Genomic DNA, 15,266 nt, shown 5'->3' on the forward strand with positions numbered 1-15,266 from the left:
AGATGAAAATCTGACCCCCTTTTATTTACTGTAGGGGTTCAGAACATTTCCCTTCACAGTACCTACTCTCCAGAAAAAGTTCTGCACCCTTGCACCCAATTACTTTCCTGGAGACACTGATTTTCCACACTGCTCAAAGTGTGACAATGCTGAGCTAAGTTCCAAACAAACATGGCTCCAGTCTACAGTCATCATCAACTCATTCCAATGCTTCTCAATACATGGGAGTTTTCTTGACCCCTCTACCTAGCATTTTACTGCTTTCCATTATCCCAGCTTTTTCATATGAACTCCCACTCATCCTGCAAGGACCATATGGGCAAGAGATTGTTGGTCTTCTCTAACTACCACAAGCAGAGAAGATTTTTTTTGGCAATTCCAGAAGGCAATTCTGTACCTGTCTTCAGAGCACTATGTCATCTCCTGGGGAAAGAAAAATTTCCCATAAATGTCCAATAGAAACTACCTAGTTACTGAAACTCTCTGTATGAATGGTAAGATTGCTGTCTTGTGTGAAGACAAGCAAATAAAGAACTTATAAAGATAAATAAAGATAAAGGTCTGAATGGGGCTGGATCCCACCTGGAGAGAAGTCCCTCCTGGCTTTATCACTTAAGAGTCTGCCACTAAACAAGGAAGACCCAGATAAACTACAAGCATATGTCTTAACCAAAACAAGGCAAAGATGTCTGAGATAAAGTTTTTAAGCACAGAATGGTAAAATGGCATTTACTCAGAAAAGACAGTCCAAAAGATGCTAGGAAATGAGGAACCCAAAGTTTGGTGCATCCTTTGAAAATAGACCATAGTTACAACCAAAACAAACTCAGAAAAGGGCAGTGAGTTCTGGGAATAGGCTCTGTGTTATGGTAGTACCAGAAATCTTTACTCATGTATCAAATTGTTTTTATAGTTCTTATATTCCCTTAAGTTTCCTCCTTTAATAACAATAAAAGTTCCAGGTTGTCCTAATTTTCTAAAGTGAACTTGAAGGTAATAGTTTTCATCCATTCTTGAGCTTGAAAATTTAAGTAATATTATCCCAAGATACTGACTGAGGGTTAAAATGGTAATCCAAATGAAATAATCCTCCAAAGGAAAGTAAAACTTAGAGGACAATAAGGACTATGGAATCCCGCCATTCTTCCCCATCTGAAAAATTTCCTTTCAATACTACCTCTTAGAGTTTCATTAAACAATATTATTATAAAATGTTCCACACTAATTAGTATTGGGACCATCCCAAAAGACTTTGTCATTTTCATCATTGTGTATACATGTGACTATAACACAACAGGAACTCAAATGTTTGTTGATGGAATAAATGAAGTAATGTGTGGGTTTTCAGAATTTTAAGGTACCTTAAAGCCTCCCAGTCCAACACTTTTCCCACAGTGTACATTTGTCCGTATAAGGTTTTTGTAGGTCATCAAAATATTCATTCAACAAATACCAATTAAATGTCTACAACAGCTAAGACGCCACATCTTAGCACTTTCACAGGGGGAAAAAAAAAAACTAAAAACTACACTGAAACAATAAACATTTATCCAGGAACTCCTAGAGTTTGTGCCACTGTGTGGGCCCTACAGATACTATAGTGAATAAACCCACACAACTCCCTAGAGAACTCACAGATGATAAAATAGACATGAAGTATATACATTACTGTTTAAAACAGAAAATGTTAAGTGTTTTTTTTAGGGAATCATAGGTCAAAAAGAAAACCAGGGTTTCATAAGAACTTATAAGACATTCAGTGTTCAGGTATGACATTATTTGTAGCTTAACCTTATAATTCAAGTATGAAGATGACTATTTACCAGCTGAAGTAGTTATGGTCATGGATTTATAGGTTTTCATGAACATTAATATTCTAGCTTCATATCTTTAGTATTATATCAGGTGACATTAACAGTGGATTTTTGAAAAGCAAGAATATAGATCAATTTCTTAATAAAAACCGTAAGTGAAACAGCTCTAAATTACAGTTGTCTTCAGACTTGAATGCATAACGTAAAGCAGCAGACTTGCCAATCTGAGTAAAAATAAAATATATAAAAAAGAACAATAGGGGCTGGGGCTGGGGCTCAGTGGTAGAGCGCTTGCTTAGCACGTGTAAGGCCCTGGGTTTGATCCTCAGCACCACATAAAAATAAATAAATAAAATAAAGGTATTGTGTCCAACTACAACTAAAAAAAAATTTTTTTTTAAATAACAATACTGGATTTCTGTATGGATCTTATTTATTTAATAGTAATGCTGATAAAATAATTTCTATTCTTTACATTACAAACTAGGAAAGTGAAAAGTAAAATATAGCTAAACACTGTGTTTCTCTTATCCTATAATCAAAATGAAATTGATTCTACAGCTTCTTCCATACATACAATTTTAGCTTCTCCAAACACTCTGAAATATACACCATTAAAGCTATTTCTTTTAAGGTAAATGCAGTGGAATGGAAATCAAAAGTTTCAAAACTAGTATTAAAGGAGCTTAGATTTAACTACTTTTCTCCTTCTCATACTCATTTCAATGAATTTACTTAGAATTTTCTTACAATAGTTAGGAATTGATCAATTTAATCTATAGTGAGAAAGTGACATCAATATATTTTATTGAATGTATTCCATAAAATAGTTCTATGAGATAGAATCTGTAGGTCCAGAAGCAATCTCTTTTAATAGAATTCTGCCCCTATGGAAAAACTAGATATTCTTATTAAGACCTGTTTGTGAATTTTAAAAGGCTCCTATATCATGTATTCCAGTCAGCCACTGAATTTCTTCTATTCATTGCAGACTGTATGTTTATAATGTTTTCCACTGGATATTGATGGGAAATGAGTTAGCTGCCATTTGTATGAGCCATGATGAAAACTAGGATGTATAATACACATGTGAGTTTAACTAGATATAACATATCTATCAAGCAAAAGTTTTAAGGCCACATTATAAACAAAGTGCTGAAATCAACATAAAGAGAATAATGAACACTATTGCTTTACCTGTGCAACTGCAGAAGCCACCATGGGAGAAATTTTCTCTACATCAGCATAATTTGAACTTCTATTAAGAAGACCTAACTACTGTTTTAAGGTACAAAAAAAAAAAAAAAAATCCTTGCCTGTATCTCTACAAAGTTACATTTTTAGAATGTTTGAGATATCATCCGAGTAACACTTCCAGATACATTACCATAACTATAATATTCAAGCAGCATTCCTGTGGAAATTACCTTCCTCAGCCTCATTTCTGCATACTAAAGGGAATTAACTTAAAGTAAAAACACAATGCAAAGGAGTCTAACGAAGGCAGAACAACCAGCTCCACTTCTGCAAATTAAGCAAAATTAAGCAAAAATAAAGGAAGCAAGCAAAGGGAAGGAACTCAAAAAGCTATTTGCAGCAGTGGTCCACAGCAAGTTCTAGGCGCTTCCCCTTAAGCTAGAAGAGATAAGAGGAGAGCAGGCACCACGCAGAAGCCCAAAGTTACTCTTTCCACAACTTATAATATTCCCTGAATTCAGGGTAAGATGTCCTGGAAGTATGGATTAGGGGAGAATGTCTAGGAGAAAGCACTGGCATTTGCTTTCTCAGTTTGGGGCCCTAAGAACTGTACCAGAGAACAACTCCCAAATCTTTAGTTTATCTTGTGGTGGCGGCTCGGAGCATCCTCCCTAGGCACACACCTGCAGGCCCCAGCGGCTTCTCTCTCTAACCCACCCGTGCCCAGAGCTGCAGCGAGGTCCGGTGTCTGGCGCACCGTTAGCTCAAGGGTCATCCCGGATCCCCCAGGCTCCACCCGGCCGCGGATGAGGCCAGAGCGCACGACCGGGTCCTGTCTCTGCTTCGCGGAGCCACACAGATGCAGCAGCTTACGGGTGGACACAGGCACTACAAGGATGCGTATTATAATAAAACTTGGAAAAGCTTGTCTACACTCGCGCCGACGTGGAGGCACGCGCGCTCGGGGACCGCCGGCCCGTCCCGCCTTCCTCGCGACCAAGTGGCAGCAGTCCGTACCTGTCCTCTGAGACACTGATGACGCCCTCCTCTTTGGGCACGATCACAGCCATATTCACCACCTCTTGAGACCCCTCGACCCGCTGCAGCAGAATCGGCTTGCGGGTCAGCGGCTTGGGCTGGATTTCCGCCGCCATCGGAGGAGGGGGCGCGCCAGGGGCGCCGCCAACAACCGCGCCTCGGGGCCGGGCTGAGGAAATCGCTCGGGCACGGGCACCGGCACAGGCTGAGACAGGGACGCTGGCTGGCCGGAGCGGGACGCCGGGGACCCGCAATCATAGCCTGGCCGCCTCGCCCGGGAACGACTCTGCGCTCCCGGCTTCGGGCACCAAAACCGCCACTACCCGGGATGCCACCGGGAGCCACCACCAGAAGAGGGGGCGGAGAGCCAGGGGGCGGGGCAGGGGGCGGGGTCTGCCGCAGAGGTGGCCGCTGGTGGGCGCGAGGGCGGCTCCACTTCCGGGAGGGTGGTGTAGGAGGAGGGGAAAACTGTAAAAGGAGGCGGGGCACTGGTGGCCAATGCGCAAGCGTCAGCCCAACAGCGCATTTCCGCCCCGCCCCTTTCCAACTCCTGGAGCTTGGCAGCACTGCTCGGACGCATGCGTTGTCCGTTCACCGCGGTCTCAAACCTTCCACACCCAAAGTTTAGTCCCCTCCCTCTTAAATCGCCCGTGAACGCGCGGGTATACACCCCTGACAACGCGCTTGCCAGAGTCCCCGCCCTCTCCACATGTCCTGACAAGGGGGCGGAAGTGGAACGGGTAATGCGCTTCTGCAGTACCGGAAAAGAAGATGCCTGAAGGAAGGAAAGAAGCCGAGCTAGTTGGGATGTGACTGGGCATGCGCTCGGGTTACCTGGCTCAGTGGTCTTAACAATGAAGCGCGGCGGGGTGGCTGCTTAGTGCTCCTAGCGGGCACCTGGCTCAGGCCTCTGGGTAGCACCCCCACGGACTCCTGGGAGTTGTAGTTCTTGGAGCCTCCTTTCCTTGTCCTGGAATGACCTGTCATCCACTTCTCAGCGATCCGGGCCTAGGGAGCTCGGCTTCTCCGGAGCTATTGGCCAATTCAGCTTTGGACTGGCCTCCAAGGTTGGAAAGTGAAGGGCAGTCCTAATTGAGCAGGACGTCGCTACTCCCTGGGTCAGGCTGTTGCCCGACTTAATGGTGCACCAAGCATAGGAAAAGAGACTTTCTCGTACAGGCATCTTAGAGCTTAGAGACCATCTGAAGTGTCAGGCTCCTCTTTTTATTAGAAAGCTGAATGGCTAGGCCAAGGTTACTTTAGCCCCGCCCTGCCCCATGACTTGAACTCAGACCTGTCTGCTCTTAGTCCTGTCTTCCAATTCCGAAGCAATACAGCCTTTTTAGTTTTCTCCACAGAAAATGGACAGCTGTGATTTCATCAGAACAGTACAAGAATGAATACAGATAACATGTTGACAAGGATGTAGAGAAATTGGATCTCCATTATGCACTGCAGTTAGAAATGTAAAATGGTGCAACCTCTTTGGAAAACAATCTCACATTTTTCAAACGGTAAATAATAGTATTACCATATGACCCAGCAATTCCACTTCTAGATATATACCCAAGAAAAATGAAAAAGTTGGGTTCATACAAAAACCTGAACATTTGAATATCCACAGCAGCATTATTCCTGATAGCCAAGAAATTGATGAAACCCAAATATGTGTCAATTGATAAAATGTGATATATCCGTACAATGGGGGTATTAACAACAACAATAAAAAAAAGTAGAATGAAAAAAAAATATTGATAACATGCTCCACCTGGATGAACCTTGAAAACAATATGCTAAGAAACCAGTCTTAAAGGATTTATAGAATAGGCATATCTATAGGGACAGAAATCAGGTTAGCAGTTGCCAGTGTGTGTGTGTGTAGGGGGTGGGGATAAAGAGGGTTGAGGACCTTGGCTTAAGGGGTACCAGCATTTTATAGGGATGAAACAAATATTCTAAAATTGATTGTTGTGGTAGTTGCACAACTCTGAATATACTAAAAGTCACTGGATTATACACTTTTAAATGGTAAAAATTATGCTATGTGAATTATGGTGTCTATTATCCAAACCTATTTTTGATGGCTGACTGATGCATTTCCAACAATCTTATTGAAAGTAAAATACTGGAAAATACTTGAATTGTGGAAGGATTTTTAATGATATTTATTATTTTTATCATATTTTTCAGCAATTATGGGTTTCTTTTAGTAATGTATTTTACTATTTAATATTTTATTATTGCTATTTTCCCCCTCTGCTGTTTTAAAAATCAATGATGTTTTAAAATTAAGGTGCTATGATCTTATCCTGTGGAAGAATTTTTTATACAATCCATAAAGTAAGTAATTTTCTCAATCTCTGAGACTTGTACAAAACTATATCACTATTCCTTTTACATGCCATTCTTTCAGTTAGAGGCACTTTGTTTAGCCCTATATATTGAGGGGGAAAATGTGAAAATTTAGACTTTTAAATTCAAATAAATGGGTAAATTTGCATTTTTAAATATAATGTTTATATCTTATTACATATCTCTATAAATTTTTCTCCAAATGTTAGAGCTGTAGATTTTTATGGAAAAAGTGTAGCATGTAGCCTAATTATCAAGCTATATTGTCAAGTCAATCAGGTAAATTAGACTTTGTCAAAAAAATTCTGCCTTCATTTTTCTATTCAAATAAATTTTAATCTATATTTTGAGAAATATTGTAAAAATAATGAAATCTATCTTTTAAGATGAATAATTAAATGTCAAGATTACAATGTAGTTCTAATATAATTAATCAATTATTAATAACTTGCTAAGATATATAATAAACCAATATGGCTTTTTTTCTTTTTTCTTTTTTGTACCAGGGAGTGAACTCAGGGAAACTCAACCACTGAGCCACATCCCAGCCCTATTTTGTATTTTATTTAGAGACAGGATCTCACTGAGTTGCTTAGTGCCTCACCATTGCTGAGGCTGGCCTTTAACTTGCAATTCTCCTGTCTCAGCCTCCCCAGCCCCTGGGATTACAGGTGTGTGCCACCACGCCCAGCTGCTTTTATTATTGTATAATATAATGTGTAGCTTGAGTAATAAACTTTTGTGAAACAAGCAATAAAATGTATGATAATTGTGTATCTGTTGAACTTTGATGTTGAACTTTTGAGAATAATTAAATAGGAATCAAATATAAAAATCATAAGTGAGTCCATTAGTTTGGTTAGAAATCATAATCAAATTTTTCATAGATTTAATGAAAGAGTGAGGTACGTACTTCTTAAAAGTGACCTAGTCTGATTGAATGGAGTTGTAGCTCAGTGGTAAAGCTCATGCTTAATATATGAGGCCCTTAAGTCTCTAGCACCACCAAAATAAAAAGTGAATATTCTGGAACTAGCATAATAATATGCTTTTTACTAATAGGAAGTAGAAAATATTAATCATTTTATAATTAATCATAAATATTTCATGATTTGATGAACAATTTATAACCATCTTACTGAATAACAGTAACTAAATCTGAAAAAAAAATAAGTTTAACAGTGGGTGTTTTTCAGTGTACTTTGCAAACTTGGTAGTACCAGAAAATATTCTTGTTGTACAGAAAATAATTAGAAGAATTAATTTTGTCTACTTGGGTTTCTCTGCAGTCTTTTTCTTTCTAGTTAAGGACTCATGCTAGGGACAAGTATTGAGAGTAACTGAAAAGGCTGCTCAGTTTAAATATGCAAAAAAGGGCTGGGAGGACGGCTCAGTAGTAGAAGGCTTGCCTATGGTACACAAGCAATTCCCAGCACCAAGAAAAAAATTGGATTAGGGTAACTCTGCATCATGTACAACCACAAAAGAGTGGGGTCCTAAATAGAATAAGTTATACTCTATGTATGTACGATTTGCCAAAATACATTCTACTGTCATATATAAAAAGAAAAAAATTGTAAAATGCATGAGAAAAGATGTTTGAGCATGTCATCTTCTAATCGCAGGTCACTTCCTTTTGCTTTCATAGTTCTCTCCTTCCAGAATGATGCATTCTTTGATAATAGAAGAGGCAAAATCATTAAACGAAAATTGTCATTACTTTTACCACTCTCCTTTATTTTTAAATTCAGAACATCTCAAGGAGAGCCAAAATACCCTTAATAGAAAAGCTAAAAGACTAAAACATCAGAAAGCTCTATAGGGTAAGTTGCCTCATTAAGCATCAAAATTTTCCCCAAATCAACATTTTAGTATTCTGTTGTTGTTGCTGAGGAAGCTTTCTTCTCTAACCTAGAGCAAAGCATCAGAGTACATTTTAGAGTGGGTAAAGGATATGAAATGGGCTGGGGTGGTGGCTCATGCCTGTAATCCCAGTGGCCTGGGAGGCTGAGGTGGAAGGATCACAAGTTCCAAGCCAGTGTTAGCAAATTAGCCCTAAGGAACCTCAATGAGACCCTGTTTCTAAATATAATACAAAATAGGGCTGGGGATGTGGCTCAGTGGTTGAGTGCCTCTGAGTTCAATCCCTGGTACCAAAAAAAAAGATATGTGATGCAAACATTGGCCCATCCTCACACAAATAGATTTTAGGGAAAAGAACCTCTAAATGTTAAGGATCTGGAAATGTTTACCCTAATGATGCTTGTCGAAGTACCGCAAGAAAGTTCTCACAGACCAGTTACACAAGTCACAGTTTGGACTCCTCTAATCTAGGAAACAGAAAGGGGGAGGGGGGATGTGCTGCTGCTCCAGTGGTGGATGGAGCTTTGAGGTAGGAGGTGGATTAAGGGAATTATTCTTAATAATTGGACTAAGATGACTTCTTTTAGATAGACTCCTCACCCTTGGAAGGCTAATTAGGGAAGAATATGAGACAGGGAGAGAAAACCTACAACAGACTCCAAAGCCCTTTCTAGTAGTAAACAGCATGCATTTTTCTGGTGTATCTGCAGCAACCTAGTCTGGCAATAGAAGGCTGCATAGGGCTCCTGGGCTCCTGACATCATCTGATGAAACCCACAAGAAGAGGAATCTAGGAACAGACAGTGTACTGAGACCCTGAGAGGTGTTCCTTTAGTCAGCAAAAGAAAAACATCTGACAGACAGCTGTGCACCAACCTCCAGGCTGAGGTTCAAGTGCAAGATTCAAATGTGTGGTGACAACTTAAGAAAGCAGTGCAGGGCCCTGGGGCTGAAGGAGCTGGTGTTCTGAGCCCAGGGTACAAGGTAGGAGGAGAGCACTTAACAGGGTACCCTGCAGCAAATCGCTTAATCTCTTGGAACCCCCTCTTCTTCATCTGTAGCTGTGGATAATCACAGCACCAATCTTACAGAACTGTTGTAAAGCATAAATAAGATCATTCTTTTGACAGAAGAAACCCAGTGTCTGGCAAGTATCCAAAAGAAGAAAGAAAAGGTGAAAAGGAACTAGAAGAGTACCACAGTAGGAGACCAAAGAAAAGGGTTGGGGATGACATAAGTTCGTCCCAACCCAAGGGAGGAATCTAATGATCAGAACTGGGTCACAAGTCTGGGCCAGACCATATCCAAGAATGGAAAACTATAGGCAACCTCCATCTGTATTTGTAGGCTATTTTTTTAGAATTCACTGTTTTAAACTTGAGTGACTATTCTTGCTGACTCAAGTGTGTGTTGGTAGCTCTCAGACATCTCACGAAATCCCTGCAGTACAGAACCAACAGCCCCTTGGTATATAACTACCTTGATGAATACTGTTTCCCTGGAAGAACATCTTTTAGTTACAACCAGGAACATCAGAAAACATCTTTCCATTTTGTCTTCCTCCTCCTTTCCCATTCCCTTCTTGGCAGCAGTCACAAGGTTTTATGGTTCTGAAGTCTGGCTTCATACCACAATGCCTGGGGACTTTTTGAAAATGCAGATTTCTGTATCCACTCCCTGAACTATTGAATTTAGTCTTCTGGGAGCTTAGCTTGAGAACCTGATTTTTTTAATAATGTATTTCCATGTGAGTTTAACGCATGACCTTTCATGCTTAGTCTGAGAACCACAACCCTGAAAAATCCACTGAAGGGCGCAGGAAGAATGAGTGACCAGGAGCAGTACGAAGGGTGTGGCCTCCAAGCGTGGCACATTTTCTCTCATTTCCTTCTTTGCCACTTTGGAGAGTACTAGCCAAACTGCTTGCTTCTCTACTGTTGTTAGTGAGTGTTCACAACCAGACCAGTGTTTCTTTTCTATTGCCCATAGAGTAACAAAACAGTGGCTTGTAGTTTTTCCTCTCCTCACGTGTGCTGAAAGATGGCACAAATTTTTTGCTAGGTTTTTCTCTTAATCTTCCTCAGTCTTCCCCACTCTCCCTAAATCAGGCAAGTGTGTGCCAAAGATAGTCTCCATACATACAAAGGACTGCAATAAGGTCTATCTTTTCTTTCTCTCTTTCTTTCTTTATATTTATTTATTTTTGGTGTTGGGGATTGAACCCAGGATTTTGAGTATGCTAAACACACACCACCACTGAGCTAAACACTTCCAGCTCCATTTTTTTTAAATGTACATTATTTTTTAAATTATTTCTTTATTTAGCAGAACTGGGGATTGAACACAGGGTTTTATGGATGCTAGGCAGACACTCTGCCACTGAGTTGCATCCAAGGCCCTTTTTTATTTTTTATTTTTATTTTGAGGCAGAGTCTCACTAAGTTGTAAGACAAGGCTGGCCTTGAACTTGTTATCCTTCTGCCTCAGTTTCCTGAGCCCCTGGGATTACAGGTGTTCACCAGCACACCCAGCTTCCTTCATGTTTTCTCATGGCTTGAAAGTTCACTTCTTTTTAGTACTGAATAGTATTCCGATTGTCTGGATGTATCACAATTTATTTATCCATTTGCATCCTGAAGGACATCTTAGTTGCTTCTAAGTCTTAACAACTATGAATAAAATAATTATAAACATGCATGTGCAGACTTTTGTACAGACCTAAGATTTCAGCTCATTCAAGTAAATACCAAGGAACATAGCTGCTGGATGTTCAGTAAGACTGAACGTGTTCCGTTTTATAAGAAACTGCCAAACTATCTTCCAAAGCGTGTGAACCATTTTGCATTCCCACCAGCAATGAATGAGAATTAGGTTTATTTAAATTTCAGAGGAGGGGCTAAGGATGCAGATCAGAGGTAGAGTACATGTCTGGTGTGCACAAGGCCCTGAGTGTTCGATCCCAAGTTCTGGGGGGGGGGGGGAATCATAAAATCAACTGTCCTAGAATTTTCTTCAGAAGAACTAGCAGAGCAGGGTAGAATAAAGTGAGAGTGAAAACCAACCTTAAGGAAAGGGCAGTAGTGTGAAATAGTGAACAAAAAGAGGGAAGGAAGGAAGGGAGTTTTCATTTCTGTTCCTTCTTTGTTTTTCTTTCCCATTACTAGCAACTTCCATATTACTACAGACCCTCCCATATACCATTTCCTGAACTGGGCTAAAGTGAGAGGCCCATGAAGCCTGCTTCTTAGAAGACACAGAGCTGGGAAGACACAGGTGTGTTTGGTCAAGAGGAAGGGAATCTATTATTCCTAGAACATAGTGGCTTTAAAAAATGTTGGTTAACTGAAAGCATGACTGAAAACCTCCACTTCTCATTTTGCCATTCAAGGGTCTTATATCTATTCAAGTCCTTGGTCTAGTTCAAGGAAACTCAAATTAACTCATCATGCCATAAACATTATCTTCATTCACTCTCATATTCCCCCCCCCCACCGCCAAAATATTTGTTCAGGGCCTACTATGTGCCAGCGAGTATGCTGGGTGCTGGATAAGATTAACAGCTCTTGTGAAGTCAAGGGCAGAGCTCAAAGCAGTTGTTTCTCAAGTTTGAGGGCCTCAGGCTCTATTGCACAATGAGCAAGCAAAGAGGAAGAGTTAGTGTGACAAGCATTTGGTTTAAAAACAAGGTCAGGTTTATACTGAGTTTGTAGTGCCTAATTTTTTGGTCAGGGATGCTATAAGTGTTCTGCATCAACAATGGTTAATAGAAAGTATGAAGGAATTAACTGGGACCTAAGGAGAATGAAGATTGCCCATATGAATAGTTAAATAGGAGGGGTGTGTGAGATATATTGTCATTTCAGCAAAATGATTTATTCATTTGGAAGCAAACAAATATAACTGCAGTTGCTTGACTAAGAAATGGACAATTTGAATTTTATGACAACTTTTGAGGATAACATATTTTTCAACAAGTTCCTGGTTTTTGTTCAATTTTACACTAAAATTTGTACACATGAGGGAGATAAATGGTTCATTGAACCAAAAATGATCTCATCTTTCTCCTCTAGGATTAGGATTGAAGGCCAGAGAGGTTAATGACCAAAATTCTAATGTTATCACTGGAGTCCTAAGAGAATAGCATCCAGAATTCTTTGGATATATCTGATGACAGTTTTTGTAAACTTTTCATAAGCTTCAAAAGTCAACACAGCATAGCCATCCTACAAATGACCCAGCTGTCATTGTATATGCTTAGATCTTACAACATGATTTTAGGAAAATCATTTTTCATCCTCAGACTCCATGTTATAAATGCCTTATAAACAGAGACCCATCTTTCTCCTCCTATTGGACTTCCCTTGGCGTCAAGTACAGCACAGGGCATGAAGAGGGAGCTCACTAATGACAAATACGTGGACAGACGGAATCTTAGGATCTTTGCAGAACAGATTCCAGAGAAATAAAGTACAGTCATTACCTGTGTTTCTCATATCAATAGAATTTACTTGCAGATCATATAGAGGTAGAAGAGAAGAGGACTAATGTTTGTTACCAAAGATGCCTCCTCTTGAGTAAAATTGGTTAGGATCAGATTAATCTCCCTCAAGAGCAGCAAATACCAAGGGAAAAGGGGTTTTTGTGCTGAAGGATTTAGTGTTATATATATTTTTTTCTGTAACTGTCATTGTGTCTTAGAATAGGGGTGGGGGCAAAAACAACAAACAAACAAACAAAACCCTATAAAACAATTAGGGGGAAAAAAAGAACCGTATTGACAAGTAAGGAAAAAGAATTCGGCTAGAGTATAGAACAAATTCTGAGTCCTACAGAGAACCAGAAATAGGCCAAGATATTATTAGTGACCAGGTAGTATACTGCAAACTTTGAGCTTCTATATTAAATCCCAGAAAAAGCCTATGGGATTCTAAAACATACATCTTTCCTTCCAGGGTTAAAAAAAAATCCAAAAAAGAGTCATATCCTATAGCATATATTCATGAATTAATTTTTTTTTAAAAAAAGATAATTCCCTTTGATGTTGGTGCAAAAAAAAAAAAAAAAGAGCTAGAAGTGGAACTCTTGAGGGTGGTGCCAAAGGGAAAGGAAATGTGACTTAGATTACTCACTGTCCCCAGCCCTGCTCCCTCCAAGCCATCCTCATGACTACTAGAGTTATCTTTCTAAAACCATGTGAGAGTATGTTACTTCCTAACATGACCTAAAAGCCTTCAAGAGCTTTCCACGTCTCTAGATCACTCATCATCTGGCCCACAGTCCCCTCCCCTCTGCAGTCCCATTCCCCATCTTTTACCCCTCATACCCTGCATTGGTGACATGGCACCGAGTAGAATGAATTAGTTGCAAGTCATTCTATTTGATGGTTTAAGAAGGGAAGACCAGCAGCCACTTCATCAGAGTTTGGTCAGGTCATCGGCTCCATTTCTTGGCAGTCCCCTAAGCTCTGTGACATCTTTCTCATCTGTTTAGCTTCCCTTGTGGTAACAAAATGAAAAGCAGCAGCTCTTGGGGGTTCCATGCTTTCTCTTCCACACCCAGTTGCAGTTAGCCTGTCTCTTCCCCAAACCAAAGCCCTAGCTTCTTTCTGATTGGACATACCCAGCCCTGAACTAATATTCCTGAGCAAACCATGGCTAATTTGCTTTAGTCCCCAAGGACATGCCTCTGAGAACCAGCTGTGGCAAAGAGAATGGTTTACAACCCTGACTAGCTGAGGCCAATCAGGGCCCATCCTGACACTGGGAATGAGGTCAGTTATACTAAACTCTCTGGATGGGAAACTTGGAGGGGAAGAGAGAATGGATGCTGAACAAGCAACTCCAGAATCCAAACTACTTACTGTTCTTGTCCATGATTGCTGTGGTTTGGACATGAGGTGTCCCCCAAAAGCTCTCATGTGAGACAGTGCAGGAAGGTTCAGAGGGGAAATGATTGGACTGTGAGAGTCTTAACCCAATCAGTGAATTAATCCCCTGATAGGGATTAACTGAGTGGATGCAGGAGGTGGGAATTAGGGTGTGGCTTTAGGTATATATTTGTATCTGGCAAGTGGAGGCCTCACTCTCTGCTTCCTGATCATCATGTGAGCTGCTTCCCTGTGCCACACTCTTCTGCCATGATGGAACTGGCTGTATATGGACTGAGACCTCTGAAACCATGAGCCCTTAAATAACCTTTTTCTCCTTTACAGTTGTCCTTGGGCCGGGGCAGTGGGGGGGGGGGGCGGTCCTTAAGTTACAACAGCTAAAGAGCTGAGTAAGGCAATGTTCTATTTCCCTGCCCTGGGATGGTCTTTTACCGATGCAGGGTGTGAGGAGGTCTGGAAAATTCTCACTGCTCCTTCAATCCCAGCGCAAGTATTTCATTTTCTGTATAGTCTTTTGGGATCTCTCACCCCAAATAGAACAGGTCACTCCCATCTGTGTGTCATTCATTTTTATTTTTAGGATCAAAGCCAGAGACATCACACGTGCCAGGTGAACCACTCTACCACTGAGCTACACCCCCATCACCCCTGCCCTATGTGTCACTCTTTTCCTCTGCCTGGGATTGAACCCAGGGGCACTCTAACACTGAGTTACATTCCTTTTTATTTTATTGTAAGACAGAATCTCCTAAGTTGCCTAGGCTGTCCTTGAATATGCCATCCTCCTGCCTCAACCTCCCGAGTAGCTGGGACTAGAGGTGTGTGCCACTGTGCCTGGCCAATGTGTCATTCTTATACCTGGGACGGATTTGATTAATTGCCTTCACCCATCATTTATCAACTGCTTGTTGGACAGATTTGTCTCATCAGATATAAGGCTAACTCTGTGAGGACAGAAACCCTGTCATATTTATCTTTATCCTTGGCACCTATGAAATGACCAGAGGATATACAAGTATCCCTTGAATACATTGTGGGTTTTATTAGTTCTCCTGGAGGTATTAATTACCAAGTGGTGTTCACTGTGTGTATGTGTGACCTCTTCTGACATCATA

The 15,266-nt window shown here is 40.6% G+C and overlaps 1 protein-coding gene across 1 annotated transcript in view; it reads right to left on the bottom strand.

Annotated features, from left to right (window-relative positions):
- The window catches only part of Wdfy2 (WD repeat and FYVE domain containing 2), a 152,723-nt gene extending 148,318 nt beyond the window's left edge, over positions 1–4,405 (bottom strand). The window contains exon 1 of the mRNA XM_046454076.2: positions 4,029–4,405. Coding sequence (XP_046310032.1) covers positions 4,029–4,165 — 137 coding nt within the window. The 5' untranslated portion in view covers positions 4,166–4,405. The remainder of the gene's footprint in view (positions 1–4,028) is intronic.
- Positions 4,406–15,266: the final 10,861 nt, after the last annotated feature.

Source organism: Marmota monax, unplaced genomic scaffold, assembly GCF_021218885.2.
Source record: "Marmota monax isolate L192 unplaced genomic scaffold, Marmota_monax_Labrador192_F-V1.1 WCK01_AAM20220418_F8-fsc00011, whole genome shotgun sequence".
Taxonomy (NCBI): domain Eukaryota; kingdom Metazoa; phylum Chordata; class Mammalia; order Rodentia; family Sciuridae; genus Marmota; species Marmota monax.